We start from the raw sequence: 15,609 nt of genomic DNA on the forward strand, positions 1-15,609 counted from the left end.
GACTTGACGTTTTATCGCCAATATATATCTCGCCTTGTGACGTAAACCACTCGCGGCTCTAATAAGCCGGACCTTCAATTTATTATATATTTTTTAACCTACACTCACAAATAACCCATTCCTATAAACCCAAGAAGAAACATTGACGCATCCAATAACCAAAATGCCTATCCCACTTTACTCGGACAAAAGTCAAACCAAAGATACCCCTACAAACAACACTCAATCCTCGGCGCAGAGCAACGCCACCACTGGCGGCGACAACACCACAACCACCAGTTTCGCAGGAAACAGCTTTCCCACGGCAATTAATGAGCAAGGCCAGCCTTTGAGCAAGGAGGAAGCTGATCGACTCTATGAGGAACGCATGGAGGAGGAGTATGCGAAGAGAGAAGGCGGTGCTTAGGATTTCAGCTGACTGTTTTGACTCACGTTGCTGTGGCGTACATAAGCTTGCTTAGGGATGGAGGCTTGAAACGACTGTATTAGAACAAATATATATCCTAGCCGATTATGAATGTGAATATGAAGTACTGTCAATAATAAATCACCACCGACTGTTTTACTGTAAGGTCTTTAGAGTCGTCTGTGGAGGGAAAAAAAAAAAAAAGGAAAATAAAAGAGCTACACCCGGATTCGAACCGCTGCTGTCAGAGTAAGAGCAGGCTACCATTTTAAGCGAAACTCAGTCAAATGAAGTCGGGGAGTGCAAAAAAAAACTGGTAGCTTCTCTTTGATTGAGCGTGTCATCCTTAGTGCAGGGGCCATGCTAATCTTCTCTGTATCGTTTCAAATTGACCAAATGCCCGAAGGCAATAGTGTCTAGAATTAGTTGAATTATATACCAAAGTTGCGGATGAATGGATGGCTGTGATTGGCGGGTGTGGTTGTGGTCCGTGCGTGAGAGAACATCAAAATTGCAGTCCGCGGTGGTGTGGCAGCCTTAGGCCCCCTTATATGGGCTGCATTCCTCCAGTTTCAGGGTCGCGGGTCAGGGGAAACGAGGCGAACTGGTAACCAGATATCGTGACTTGGACCGAGTTTCAATGATCTGCCTGAGACAAAAATAACCAATCCCTAGTGCATATTGCGTCTGGGGGAAACGGAGTATCCCCCATCTGAGGGTTGATAGAAAGCACCAGGACCCCGTCAAAGCTTCAGGACTTCCAATAATTGCCCGCTAATAATGTTGGAAAACAGGATAAGGCTAGGCCCGCGCCGGAAACAATGTCCAGGGACTTGTAACTCGTTAGCTCACGCTACAAGGGGTTCTTTTGATACCAGTTGGAATTTGGATCGAGAATAAGGATTCGCTCGCCCGGAATTATTGTGCGTCCTCCTGGCGACGTTTTGCCCTTAGTGCTAGAGTGGAGCTATGTTGAGCAGTTGTCCTCTGGGGCAGTGATACGTACCAGAGTACGGCCCTTTTTCCCAGAGAGTGCTTGATTGACATCCTTGACGAGCTCTTGGGTCAAATAGTTCAGAAGCGAGATCCTAGCTTGCGTCGATCCAACGTTTCTGCCGTTTTCTGCCGTGATGTTCGCCCTGCCCGACGATTCACCGAGATGAGACGGCACCAGAATACCCACCATCAAGTGTATCCATGAAGAGACTGAGGTGACCACCTTGGAGGCGAGGCAAAAGACCGAAAATCCAGATCAACAAGAACCGGCCATTGATGATGCACACAAATGTAATCATGCAGTGTCAGAACCAATCACCTTGAACTGATTGGGAGCTGTGCTTGCTGCTTTGTGCGTGGTGTTCGAGCAGATCATTGTTCGCTGACAATTCTGTGGATGGTGATTGGCCGAGTGGGGGTGGACGCGGCGAGGGCAAAAGAAAAAAGAAACAATTGGGAACACCAAACGTGCACGTCCATAGCTCGGAATTAGCAAGACGGTGAGGATAAATATCTTGCTTCTGCTGCTCGATCGCTTCCCGAAAATCCTATAATCTACTTGCACCTCCTTATCCGACACCCTTTTGACCTTGGTCGGCTGCTGAAGATATCCGTCGAGATTAACTCTAGCGCAGTGACGTCAGGAGTCCAGACCCCAAAGCTCCATTGTTCCCAATTTGGACGATTCCAACGGTCGGCGCTGCAAAGAAAAGGCCCTGGGAATTGCTTCCAACAACAAACAAAGAGGCCTCAATAAAAGGTGCACAAGATGGCCCTCTTATTTATCAAGCAAAAGCTATTTCCAGAGAGACGTGTGAAATCCACGCAACCAAGCTATAGTTCGTCACCCCGACAATGAAGAGAGCCGAGGGCAGAGGATCGCTAACAGTCGCATAGGAAAACCGCTGCTCACGAGAGAGGAAGAAGACGACGACACTGCTACCATTACGAACAGCAGCAACGGAAGCATGGATCAGGACATAGAAGGACAGCGATCTAGATCATATGGGTCGTTCCGCGATTCTTCGCCATCACCCTCCAACGACGATGTTGAAAGCACAGGCAGTGGTAGCGCGCGGGCCCGCATCGATCCCCGTATCGTATCGGATGCAATTTTAGGTCTTTCGGACGGCCTGACTGTCCCTTTCGCCTTGAGTGCTGGTCTCTCAGCGTTAGGAAACACAAAGGTTGTCGTGCTCGGTGGACTAGCTGAGCTAGCGGCAGGCGCGATCTCTATGGGTCTAGGAGGATATGTCGGTGCGAAGAGTGAAGCGTATGTCTTTAATTAGTCGATCCCCACATTAATTGCGTCGAGATATTAACCTTCAGCAGAGAATCATACCAGACCACCGTCCGCGAAACCGAAGACCTTATCGACTCATCACCCGGTGAAACGCAAGCCATAGTCTACGACATTTTTTCGTCGCACGGTGTTCCTGAGGATGCAATCGCTCCTATCAACACCTCCCTACATGCCTCCCCTGACAGACTTCGCGAATTCCTCATTACCTTCCACCACAAAGAATCCGAACCAGACTGCAACCAGGCCTGGACGAGTGCGATCACTCTAGCCCTAGGATACTTCATTGGCGGGTTCATCCCGCTTGTTCCATATTTCTTTGTCAGCCATGTGATCTTCGCATTGTACTGCAGCATTGCGGTTATGGTCGTCACATTGTTCGTTTTTGGTTATATCAAGACGGGTGTTGTACGAGGGTGGCAGGGCAGTGAGAATATCTTTGCTGGAGTTAAAGGAGGAATCCAGATGGTTGTCGTTGGAGGCGTCGCTGCTGGCGCGGCAATTGGACTGGTGCGGTTGATAAACGGAGGCGAGTCATAACCTCCACTCTTCTTTTTCGTGTCATCTTCCATCATATAGCGTAGCATAGCCTGGACAAAATAGAACTCTCTCCTGTACAATAGGTATACCCAAGAATGCACAACTCCGTGTAATCTGCAAAATACCGGCTCCAAGGGAAGAAAAAAAAGTTTATGTTCCAGTATAACAAAATTCTCCTTAGCCGCAATATCAATCAAGCAGCAGAACCATCCGCAAGAGCCCGCCCAACCAATTCCTTACTCTTCCCACTCAATTCCATCCCTAGTGCCAACTCCCTCCCCTTCTCACTCATCTTGGCCCAAGTCCTCTGCAAAATCCCAATAACCTTCTCCTCGTCATAACCACTCTGGAAATCCTCCAGCTGGTCCTCCAAAAACACAAGACAGGCAACATCCTCAAGAACCTGCACGTCTGCATCTTCCCCGCTGGACTTCAACCCCTCCTTCCTCACAAGCGCCGCAACCCGTTCCGCAAAGGGTTCGTCATACCCGGCTTCAACGCAGAATCCACGCGCAATCTCCGCCTGTCGCCGCGCCAGGTGGCTGCGCCAGCTGTGGTATCCGATCTTTGTGGCTGGGAAGTCGGTGCGCGGGACTTCCCAGCGACGGAGGTGTTGGGCGCGCACGGCGAGGCGGAGGGCGTCGGGAGCGGAAGGGGAGCGCAGGGAGAGGTATTTTGTCATTTTGTCGGCATAGAGAAGTTCGTAGGGTATTGGGGATTGAGCTTGAGGTGGGGTGACTTGTTTAGGGTCCGCGGAGTGTGCGGTGTCGATTAGGGTGAGGGTCTTTTGGTAGGGATCTGCCATTTTGGGTGATTTGGTGTTGTTTGGCGTTAATTGGAGGTGGAAGGTACGTCGAAAGTAGGAGAGAAGGGATATGGATTTTGTTAAGAACTTATGAGGATGGATGGGGGAGTATTATATACTGTGGTTGCGATTGGCGGAGACTTGCCCCCGCTTTCCAGTTTCCACCCTTATCTATTTGGAGGGGGAATGCAGCATTATCCTGCTGAGAATGTACGTATCTACTCAGACGAGAGCGAGGTTGATAGACATCTTTGATTTCTATCTATCTGCTTTGTACTGCTCGCCGCTCAAGCGACTCTGAATAGGCGTCCTTCGCTATCGTAATGCGTCGAGACAACATAGAAAATCAAATAGAAACCCGACCAACGGATCCAGGGTCCATTAACACAGAATGGAAAAGAAAACATTACAGCATTTGATGCTTCTGCCGTTCAGAAGACGCAGAAGCCAAAAATAAACCTTCCGCAAATAAACCAACCCCCAAACGCCGTCCGATCAAGTAAGCCGGGTATATCCAGCACCGTGATGCAAATAAAAAAAAATAAAAATGTACTGAGAATAAGTCAACAACGAAAAATGTCGTCGAGCTCTGTATATCATATCTTTCCACTGTAGCCAGCGACAATGCGAGCAGTTGCAGTGGATCTGTAATGTAGCCATGCTCAAGGCATAGCGGAAGAGGACGTGACGGGAGGTGATGGAATATGTAGTCTGCTTTTGGCCTGCAAAGATCCCGTCATAGTTGTTCACCTCGCACCAATCCCGAACATCCCGACTCCGTAGCTACCCCCTCTGTCCGGAGGTGCAGGAATTTTGGAGACGTGATCCTTCAAGAGGAGGATCAGTATTGATAAGCATGATGCAGCCGCGACTCATACCTTCTTCCGTTTTTTCTTTCCACTTCCTTCGCTATTCGAATAGAATCCGCTCTCATCATCATCATCCGCATAGCCCTCGCCGTACCCCACAAAGCTATTGTCATCATAATTCCTCTTGCGCCCTCGGCTCGGGCGACTTCGCTCTGGCTCTGTTGATATAGGTGTTCCATTCGGTTGTGCAGCAGTTCGAACAGAACTTTGAGGGGCAGCAGGCTTTTTCGCAGCTTCTCCTGTGTTTGTATTCTTCGTAGGCTTGTCATGACCTAGCACGTCTTCCCAGTAATCGTTGTTCGGTACCGGCCCTGGTTCCATTTTCATAGCTTTCATCTGCAGATTGTGTAGTGCTGAATCCATATCTGCCACCTTTATTTCCTTGCCAAAAACTTTCTGGTTTTGCCACTCTTCTTCGGGCCACATTGTCATCTGCCGGAGCCCACCAGGAGTTGATGGGTCGTGCTTCACCGGTTTATTCCTTCCGGACAGACCTAAACCTTTCAGTTTGCCTTCGTATGACTTCCGAAGCCGATTGATCTTCTCTCCCGTGACGGGGTCATTTCTTGCAACCGATCTTGCTACAGGTCCTAGGCCATACAGCGAGATAAGGTCGACTGATGGGTCTGGTCCAGTCGCAATATGGGCTGTAAAATTTCGAAGGCGAGTGTTAACAAGATTTCAATTCAAGCAGAGATTGCAGAACATTGTGAGATGTATGAGGGGTAACAACCACAGCAAGGACTGGGGAGCTCTTACAGCTTTTGCAAAGATGGAAGGCGGACGAGAATTCTTTCTGCAAAGATTCTAAGCTCGGCCAATTGGAGTTAGTGTGTGCTGATGGTTCTGTGTCAAGCTCCATGGCGTCGCCATGGGGAACTTGGGAAGAGCCGCCCATCTGTGCAAAATCCCGTACCCCTGTTCCCGTCTGAAGGGATTCCAAATTCTTGTCATGATCTGCCCGCCTGTCTTCTGATTGTTGAGTCGGCACAACACTGGCACCAGCCGGGGCAGACGCTCCTGCTTCTGATATCCCTGTACCGAAGGATTTATCGTTATGGTCTGGATCGACGCTGCTGGCTGGCGTCGGAAACGAGTTTGTTATGCCTGATGTTGGCTGCTGAGAGGTCTGAGTAGACATGGGTGCGGAGGAAGGCGGAGATGAGAGGCTAGCAGGTTGTGATGTCGCCTGGTTGGGTAATGCTTGCATGGATGCGAAATCGGAGGCATTGTTCGGAGCGCTTACCGACATCAACGGAGGCGATGTCGGCGTCTGGGGAACCTGGTCGAGCGTAATAGCCGGTTGTAAACTGTCTTTGGGAGATGTGAAGGGAGCGGGAGACGACGGTGAAAGGGGCCCTGTGCGGAGTGGTGCCGAGGGGGTGCGATCGGACATAGGAAGTTTTTAGGAGGAGGGAGGGAGGGAAAACGGCGGCGGGAGTCTGGATAGCCTAATCCTGTAGCCCTACAAGAAGATCTCAATCGGATACTTGCAAGATTATGACGGATTACGGCAATCTCAGACCACGAGAACGGGAGGGACAGTCGATCGAGGTTCGCTCGAGCGAGGTTGGGACGACCGTCTTAGAAGTCGCACATGCCAATGAGACTGCTCTGAAAGCCAGCAGAGTTGTCGCTAAGGTGACGATACGATCAAGAAAGTCGAATGAGAGGAGTGTCAATAGTCAGCGGGTTGGGGATGGTGGGCAGGTTGATGACCCTTTGATCTGCGTTATTGAAGTGAAACCAGCTGGGACTTGAAAGAGATGTTGGATGACGGCAAGAGGACGGAGTGCACGTGACGAGCGCCCTTCCTGGATTCGGAACTTGGAGGCGTCGGTCCCGCTTGTAACTTACGGTATGTATATTTCATACTGGCGTAATATATCGTCCATATGCAGGGTCTTTGTTCGCCACGAAGTACTACTTTCGGTTTGTGCTTGACAGGTGCATTAAGTATAACTAGTGGATTACCTATATTTTTAGAAATAAAAGATATATACTCCATATGCCCTTTCTTTCACACATATATATTGGCAAGTGCTTACTTGGTTCTCTTATGATTGGTAATGTGCTGTCGCGGTTTGCATCGCAAGCTGAGTAGTGACGTCTGGAATGTGGTCTGCCAGCGAATCCATCAATTCCAGCTGTTCCTGCTGACTTAATGTTCTCCCTCTCCATGGGTTTGCGGGATACTCCCCATTGAAATACTGAGAGTACTGATCTCCAAGAGTATCAATCCAACCCATTGGATCCGCTGTTGCGTCTGAATAGGCTAATGGACCGCCTGCGGTAGTCGAAGAGAGTGAGAAGCTAGGGTCCCAGCCCGGCAACCCAGGAACAACCGAGGGAAATGAATTAAAAGGCGTTGATGGATCGAAATTTAAGTCTGACCCGGACAACAGTGTATCATTAGGCAGCTCGAAGCTTAATGAAGTCTGCGTTTCGGGTGCTGCATCTGGTGAGACGCTGGAATCCCATGAAGGGGCCTCAACAGCGTTGACTAGATCATTAGGAATATATGGTGCAGTTGTTGTTGGTGGTGGGAAAGGAAGCGTTGGATCTGCTGACGGGCCTCTGGAGAAAGTACCAGCAGATGTAGTTTCACCGACTGAAGAACCACCCGCTAGGAGATTTTGTGAGTGGATTGAAGCTTCGGTGCTGGCGGGACTTGCTATAGATGGTGGAGATTGCACGTCCTGGGAGGATGCTGGCGTTGGATGGCTGGAAGGGTTTGAAGGTGAGTGAACAACAAACGATTCTTCCGTATTATATGCCCTGAGACACGCGGCGATTAAATTTTCGTAGAGCATGCCGGCTGATCTCACGCCTGGCCATCGTTCTGCAGCTAGCATGATGCCCTCTAATGCCACTTCAAGGCTGCGCTCAACCTCTTTCAACTGATGCTCCTTTCTTATCTCAGGATAGGAAAGAGACCAAAGAATAGTGTTCAGTGCCATAAAGAGCGACTGGGTAAATATCCAAGTCAAATCAACTGACCCAGTCTCAATCTGCTCCCTGTGCATGAAGACATTGAATACAGATGCTTCATAACAGCGCCGTGCAGCGTAAACTGATGGTTCTGGGATTTGGGGAGATGGCCGGTACATGAAAACTATCATGGTATTCAGCCGGCCTTGGAACCTACATTAAAAATTATGAGTAAGTTTAATTGACGGAGAGAAATGTGGGGAACGTTTCAGTACCATTTTCCGCTCAAGCCGCTTCCCCCATCATGGGTAGGACACGATGCTACCCACTGATCCAGTTTGGCAAGCATTTGTGAAAACCATGGGTCATGGTCGTCAACCGGAGTATCTCGTTTATTTAAGTAAAGGGCTCGTCGAATCTCAAGTTGCAAAAGGCGCATTTTGAAGAAGTGTATGGCAATACACTTGGGAAGGATGGGTTTTGCATCAGGATGGACCCCCTCTCGAGTAATATACTTATCATCCACTGGCTCAAAGAACTTGACGTGGATGTGATCATGACTGACCGAGTAACAACTCGGGCGACCCAGGCTATGCGAGAGACCAAATTCCATTGATGTAGCGATCCAAAATAGCCTCCTTCGCATGTCCACTTCTAGTGGGTCTAACTGTTTTCCTGTGCGTGACTGCGTTATTGTTGACTCTTCAGTGAGTCCCAAATCCTGGCATAACTTGATGGCCATGCCAACAACCCAGTACGCAGCGGTTCGCGTGGGTGTTAATAGAGAATACTGGGCTATTAGAACCAGACACTGTAATGATTTCAGGTCCATTCTTCGAAGAGAGGCTTCGAGAAACGGCAATGCGGCGAGGTAATAACTGTCCGCTAGGCCAGCATAGGCCGTGCTCATTTTTTGCATACTTATTGCAATTACCATTCGTAATTGAAAGTTTTGACATGGATCGTTAGAACCATTGAACACCTCCTCCACCTCCTGGCGGAAGGTGGGGATGTGTAACGTTGGAAGCATGGCTTGCGCTGGACAGATGATTAGCTAGGTAAATATTTCAGGTAAAGAAGTTTCAACGTACCCTTAACGGTAAAGACATCAATGAGTCTATATGTCACATGCTTAAGGGGCAAATCGGGTTGGGCTATGAAGCTGATCATCGGGTACACTTTGGAAGTTGGCTTTCCACTCTCTTGAGTGAATGCGTCCTTTATTTTTTGCGCAGTAGATTCGGGGACAACATCTTTGATGCTCTTCGAGTGCGTATTCTGCTTAGCCATTTCCATGACCAAGCGTGTGATTGCGATACCACTTGATGGCCCTAGATATCTGGCTTCATCATGTTCTTTGAACCGAATGCGACCGGCTCCACGGACAATTAGTTCTGCATCGGCGGCCTGCTGAAAGTCTTTCTCCTCCTCCTCCAGCTCTTTCTCCAGTCTGCGGGCAGTTTCACGTAATTGGACGATATATGTCCTTGGTATTGTGCGTTTCCGGGCAGAGTCGTAATATACGCATTGTGCGTTGGTTCGATCGCATGGGCCGCATTTTGGGATCCCGGGATCACATTTGGATTTGCGCTATACAAGTTGTTAGTGAATCGCCCCCAGAACTAACGGAAGAGACGGTGTACCTGTCTGCACCTGGTACACGCAGCCAGTGTGTGTGCGATTCGACCGTCGAAGCTAGGGCTGGACCCGTCAGTTACTTTGGGTGGTGAAGTCTCCCATGGGTTTGTAAATTGAGGTTTTTGAGAGGCTGGATCGCACAGGGACGCCATGGTTTCTTATGAGGGTGCAATAATCGATCGGCCAGAAACAGTGGGGGTGGGTGTTGTAAAGCAGACAGTATCTCTCCGGTATTCCATACAGCCTCTGAAATTGCGGTAACCCTCTCTCAGTTTAATCTGCAAGAACGGCTTCAGGTCAGGCCATCAGGCACAGGCGACTGTGTGATACGAATTAAAACCCGGGCGAATTTGCGATCTCGACATAGTCATGTTCGGTTCAACAAGGCTTGGATGCGCGGCGTCGTCGAAGGAATGGACGAGGGTCGTACGAGAAGTACGATGCAGTTGACCCCTAGGGTGAGTTTCAGGGCATCTGATCGCTCGATTGCCTGTGTGATCAGCTCTGGTTGACGTTTCGGGCGACGAGGGTGGTTGTCGCGAAGAGGGACGAAGTTGACGATGGCCTTAATGGCCTGGGCCCACTTGGTGGCCGATTTGATCGACACGGATCACACTCGACGACAGCTGCTGAAATCCGACAGGAGTGGCTGGCGAAGTGAAGCTGAATGCAAGATCGCAAAAGGAAGGAGGCCGAGTGCCGGATAATTATGGAGGAAAGAAAATCTACGAGGCTAAAGCTTGCTTCGGGGCACGTCGAAATGATGAAGGGGAAACGGCCCCAACTTAAACCCAACCGGCAGGCCAATGAAGCCTTGCGCAGGTATACGTAATCGCCAGGTGGGATTTGGGCTGCGTTTACACATCCACTGCAGCACACTGCAGATTTGGATCCAAATCAACGCCGATGTATTTCTAGTCTTATCTCTGCAGCTTGAAAAACGCCTGAGCTGTCCAACAACATTATGCTCGCAGTGGAGATACAGCCGGGTGCGCATAGGACCTGATCGAGGCTGCTCTTGGGGGTGGGGTGGTGGGGTGAAAGGAAAGAAACCGTGGAATCTGCGCGTACCCGGGTATTACTCGAATCCAGATGGCGTGCACTTTGTTCTGAAATGTTCATAACACGTCCAATTAGACATGCTCTTGGCGTGGTTTGGCTCTCTTCCATTCCAGGTTCCAAGGGGGCTGTGTAGTCTCTTTGTTCGAGCTGTCCATAATCCGAGGAAGGGAGCTATCACGTGCGAAGAGCCCTCCCTCAGTGCTCGTGACATGCCATGTTGAGCCTAGCGTGGCGTTGATGTCGCGGGGCAGTCTCTTACTCTGTTCAGTTTGGCCCAGTTTCATTGCTTTTATTCTATTCCGCTTATTCCTGTCCATTGCTTGATATCTGCCTCCCTTTAAGGTTCTGCTGCACCCGGCCGCAACCCTCCGGGCACGGCTCTTCCAAGGTATGCTCTGTCTCAACCTGGTTTTGGCCTTGTACTGGAGCTGCGCTTGAAACTCACCATGTGCCGAACAGGTCGGGAACTATTAGTTTATCCTCGAAACACGCCCGGACCTTTCTACTAAACCTTGTTGATACTGATCTGCAATGGAACTTGAATCTTGTCCGTTCTGATAGCAGCCCTGGTTCTTGACTTTTCGGACCCCGACTTTTATCCAACTGCATCGTCCTGGCTTGAACCATCCATCCGATCTTCTATAGAGCTACAGCATATACCCTAAGCGGTGAGTGACTAATGACAATTCTCTTTATTTGAACTTATACTTCCAGAACTTGAGTAGTATTTGCCTCTATTCATACTTTGCAACACACCAATTCCCGTGGGAAATGGTCCTGTATTTGGCCACGTCTCCGTGGAACATTGAAAGCTCAACTAGCCTGTGAGCTCTGTGCTGATAATGGATTAATTTTGCAGGGAACATGTGCAATTAGAATGTCCGATCCCTCGTTCTTGGATAGACCACTGCTCAAAGTCAGTCGGCCGGTTGCCGCATGTTCACGATGTCGAACAGCCAAAATCAAATGCGACGGGAAGCTCCCCGCTTGTTCCGCTTGCGAACGAGCAGGGAAGACGGATACTTGCTCGAGTAGCGACGAATTTCCCCGCGGGAAAGAAAGGAGCTATGTTGGCTCCTTGGAAGCTTATTGCGAACGACTCGAGAGGAGAACCGCAGAACTTCGCCAGCGGAAAGAAATGCTCACTGGTGGTGCAGGAGGCATCGTCCACGAAAGCTCAATAACTTCTACCTCGTCTACGGGCCTTGTCACTAACGCACATCGCCAAGAGGTATCAAATATAGATGATCTAGTTGGAGACTTTGGTTACCTGTCAGTTATTTCTCGAAATATTGGTTACTTCCTATACTGACACCCGGTTCAGATCTGTTAGTGCGACATCGAGAGACTTTCAGGGTATCACATCCAATACTTCCTTCGCCAACCTGCTTCTATCTGTTTCTCTTGGTGAACCGATCCCAAGATCTTCACCTCGGCCGCTACCACCGCGATCCGAGATCACCCCGATCATACAGCATTATTTTGACACTTTCTTTGTCCAGCTGCCCTTCTTTCAAGAAACAAGCTTCTGGGCCTCAGTCGATACTGTTTACCAAAAAGGCGCGCACTTTGCGAAACCGTTTGATAATTGGATCGTGAGAATGGTGTTGGCTACTGCGTATAGCTCCATGTCTAATGCGTCAATGGATAGCAATCACCGGAAGGCCATACCTCTTATCCAAGAAGCATTGCAGTATGCTGAAGAAGTTCTTCGCCCTGGGACTTTGGTTGGAATCCAGGCAATCATGCTTCTTGCCCAGTATTCTCTTGTTGACCCTGCCCATTTTAGGACATGGTACCTTGTTGGTATGGCGGCCAGGGTGCTCGTAGATCTGGGACTGCACCAAGATCATCATTCGGAAACTGTACCCTCTGAACAGCAAGATCTTCGACGTCGCGTTTTTCATTGCGTTTACTCTCTTGATAGGTATTTGCTATTTTACCGCAATTGACTTGGGTTGACGGCGCGCTAATTGGGAACTCTATAGGGCTACTAGTGCCGCTATGGATAAAACCTTCTCTTTTGCCGATGACACCCTGAATGTCGCTCTCCCGTCTTGCGCAAAAACAGATCAGAGCTATATCTTTTCTCGCAGTTTGGAGCCAGCCTGGAATATGGTCAGAATCAGACGTATACTGTCTGGCGCTTACGAAGAAAAGTACTTTACTGCGATCGAGTCCTCCTCCCAGACTCCGCCGTCAACCTGGGTACTTTATTCGCAGGCAACCGAATGGTACAACAACTTAACCACGAATCCATCGCAATTTCTCCCTATCTTATATCGCTTGGAGTTCCTCTACACAACCATCATTATCCTCTCGCCGTCAACCCGTCACCCCCCACTTTGCAATTATAGCAAACTGCTTCTCTTCAATCGCTGCATAGATTACGTCCGGCAACTGCACCAGATTCTGGAGAATCAAACATCGTTGTTCATGATGACTTCCCTCGATATTAAGCGTGTTTATCAAATCAGCCGAAAGTTCATCAACGTCCTCAGCCAAAGTGCAGACGTCCTAGTGAGCCCTGTCCCGGCTATACCTCAGGTACCTGGCGACTGCCCTAGCCCTCCGGTTTTGGAATTTGAAGCCTGTCTACAATGCTACGAACGCGCCATTGAGTATCTAAACCAAGTAGACAGTCTCCTTCAGTACGGTGCTCGGAAGTGGAGTCTCCATCACCTACTGCAAGATTTTCTTCAGCTGTCTACGCCCGTCCGCGCCCAATTGTTGACACCCGCTCTGAGCTATACCTCGTCTCTACCAGCTTATATTCCCGAGGAACCTACAGTACTGGCTGCAGCTGATTACCAATATACTACTAACTTCAACTTCGAGAACTCGAGCCCAGAGAATTATACTTAAATGACTGTACTTGGAATGGGTTTTTGAACCCTTCCGCTTCCCAGGCAAATGCTTCGATTCCTCTTCAAGCTGGCTTGTTTACACTCGTCGTGAGTAGCTCCTGCCCAATGACTACTGCGATCGGGGCACTTGGGTCTGAATAACCGTTTTTTTTGTGCGGCGGGGAAAACGACAGCCACTCGGTTGTACGTGGGAACATTCCAATCATTTGATGAGAACTATAATACTGAATGTATAATTGTCCTGTTTCAGCGATTTACCGAAATGATACCCGACCTCTACAAAAAGAAAAGAAAAGAAATTAAGCTGGCCTAAATTCATGAGAGATTTCTACGAACAAAATATGCATAAATTATTGTACAATGTAGGAGTAGTTGATAGTACAGTCCTTATCCTCCCCGTGCACCTGGGGCTCGGTGGAACATTTCTTCGCCACGTTCGTCGCGAATGTCCAGCCAAAAACTATATATGAATGAATGAACATGAGTCCCTCCAACCTTCTAAATAAGAAATCGTCATAAATTGGCACTCCACAGCGACCAGTAGATCAATAAATGCCGAACCCCGCTTTATGCGTCCTCCCCATCAATGTTACCAAGGATAGGTTTCTTTTTAGCAAGTTCCGGATCTTCGCCATAGCCATACTTGATCCACATCCGTTGCCAGAAGGGAACAGCCGGGGGTCGTTCCTCGCCAAGAATATACTCGATACCCTGGTCGATGCGCTGCGCACGAGATTCTTCTTCAGAAGAGAGGAGGTAGCGCTGCATGCGGCTAGCGATGCGCGGGTCTAGGACCATATCGCTTGCCCATTCGCGTTCTCTGTCTGGGTTGGTCTCGTCCGGCTTATGGACAGATTTGTGCCAGTCCTTTTCCTCGTGTTCGAGTTGCGTCTGCTGTTCATAGACCTGAGTGGCTGGGGATTGGATGGCGTTGGAGTCGGTGGTATCGGGGGTTGACTCGAACTCGGAGTATGGGCGCGCGTAGGATGCGAGAACGGCTGCTGCAACATCTCGGCCGACTGAGTCTGCGACGTGGCGCTGGTTCAGGTATCTGTAGATTCTGATTGGAGTGTTCAGGAAGCCGAGGAGGTGTGGGAAGGGGATAGGAGTGGAACCGTCGAGGTTTTGTGGAATGGAAGGGGGGAGGCTTTGCGAGGAGTAGTCGGCGGGCGTGATATAGGCGGGTGTTGGTCCCTTGGGCTTCTCTGGTTTCTTCTCCTCTTCCTTATTTTCCTCTGTTTTATCCGCAGATGGGGCATCTGCGTTCCCTTCGGTGGGCGCTGGCACTTCGGGGACTTCAACAACGGGAGGTTCTTCCTGTACCGGCGGAGGGTCAATTGGACCAAGCCAACCCTCATGTAGACCGCGGATATACTCCTTCCAAGTGTGACGGCCTAGAACAAGATCTCCCTTTGGACCGGGTTCATCTCGCACGCCGATACTCTTCCTTGCCTCGGCAACGACATCTTCCTTAGTGGACTCTTCAACAACGGTGCTCGCCTCGCCAGCCCGCCGTCTCTGCTTGCGAATATGCTCCGCATACGCAGCCCTGATATCGCCTTCCCTCCGGCCCTCGATAACGTTGTAATCCAGCGCAGCGGCCACCAGAATTGGCTTGACGTACTCCTTGAAGTGGTCGCGGGCGTTTCGGAGCCCGTCTCCGGGAGGCGCAGCCAAGAACACAGTCAACTTTCTTCTCGTCTCTTCAATGGGTAGAGATTCTTTCGAGAGATGGGCGACGAGATCACACCACTTCTGTTGTGCGCGGCGTTTCTCTCTGCGGTCGTAGACGAGGGCTGCAGTGAAAGAGCCGGTTATAGTGAGAAAAATCATCCAGTTCCGAGAGGGGAGTTTGAAGCGAAAGTTAGGAAGTCCTAACCCAGGTGTTTGTTAGCAGCTTGTTTCCTAAAACAACGTAAGAGCGCAGTGAATCTCACCCATCATTCTCATAGCTGGGTTTTGCGGTTTGGGCGCGCTCTTCGCGGCCTGGCCGGAAGCCGGCGCGGAGGCTGAGGGATCCGCCATGACTGGGGAATAATAGGGGTATATTCAATTATCGGAGATATAGAAATATACGTCCTAGTACAAGACGCATTGGATTTGCCGGCCCTGCGTCACTACTTGGTCGTCAGCGATGTTTGGGAAAAAAGTCGGGATCCGCAAAAGCTACTCGGGGCCTGGTTTTTCCGATATGC

The 15,609-nt window shown here is 49.7% G+C and overlaps 5 protein-coding genes across 5 annotated transcripts; 2 read left to right on the forward strand and 3 right to left on the reverse strand.

Moving 5' to 3' along the window:
• Positions 1 to 163: 163 nt before the first annotated feature.
• ASPVEDRAFT_87058 (VIT1/CCC1 transporter family protein) lies at positions 164 to 3,242 on the forward strand (the record flags this gene model as incomplete). Its single annotated transcript, XM_040817967.1, has 3 exons — positions 164 to 398; positions 2,300 to 2,675; positions 2,735 to 3,242. 3 exons carry the CDS (start codon positions 164 to 166, stop codon positions 3,240 to 3,242), a joined length of 1,119 nt encoding a protein of 372 aa, XP_040671485.1.
• Positions 3,243 to 3,435: 193 nt separating this feature from the next.
• Positions 3,436 to 6,312, reverse strand: ASPVEDRAFT_55551 (uncharacterized protein; the record flags this gene model as incomplete). The annotated part of the gene is made up of 4 exons (XM_040815089.1): positions 3,436 to 4,040; positions 4,805 to 4,874; positions 4,926 to 5,563; positions 5,676 to 6,312. 4 exons carry the CDS (start codon positions 6,310 to 6,312, stop codon positions 3,436 to 3,438), a joined length of 1,950 nt encoding a protein of 649 aa, XP_040671486.1.
• A 661-nt stretch (positions 6,313 to 6,973) lies between these two features.
• On the reverse strand, positions 6,974 to 9,637 carry ASPVEDRAFT_32084 (putative C6 transcription factor; the record flags this gene model as incomplete). The annotated part of the gene is made up of 4 exons (XM_040810558.1): positions 6,974 to 8,060; positions 8,123 to 8,885; positions 8,939 to 9,437; positions 9,491 to 9,637. 4 exons carry the CDS (start codon positions 9,635 to 9,637, stop codon positions 6,974 to 6,976), a joined length of 2,496 nt encoding a protein of 831 aa, XP_040671487.1.
• A 1,787-nt stretch (positions 9,638 to 11,424) lies between these two features.
• Positions 11,425 to 13,412, forward strand: ASPVEDRAFT_32085 (uncharacterized protein; the record flags this gene model as incomplete). The annotated part of the gene is made up of 3 exons (XM_040810559.1): positions 11,425 to 11,819; positions 11,872 to 12,474; positions 12,536 to 13,412. 3 exons carry the CDS (start codon positions 11,425 to 11,427, stop codon positions 13,410 to 13,412), a joined length of 1,875 nt encoding a protein of 624 aa, XP_040671488.1.
• Positions 13,413 to 13,981: 569 nt separating this feature from the next.
• Positions 13,982 to 15,439, reverse strand: ASPVEDRAFT_55554 (Tim22-complex subunit TIM54; the record flags this gene model as incomplete). The annotated part of the gene is made up of 2 exons (XM_040815090.1): positions 13,982 to 15,288; positions 15,352 to 15,439. 2 exons carry the CDS (start codon positions 15,437 to 15,439, stop codon positions 13,982 to 13,984), a joined length of 1,395 nt encoding a protein of 464 aa, XP_040671489.1.
• Positions 15,440 to 15,609: the final 170 nt, after the last annotated feature.

Source organism: Aspergillus versicolor (genome assembly GCF_001890125.1).
Source record: "Aspergillus versicolor CBS 583.65 unplaced genomic scaffold ASPVEscaffold_9, whole genome shotgun sequence".
In the NCBI taxonomy this organism is placed as follows: Eukaryota; Fungi; Ascomycota; class Eurotiomycetes; order Eurotiales; family Aspergillaceae; genus Aspergillus; species Aspergillus versicolor.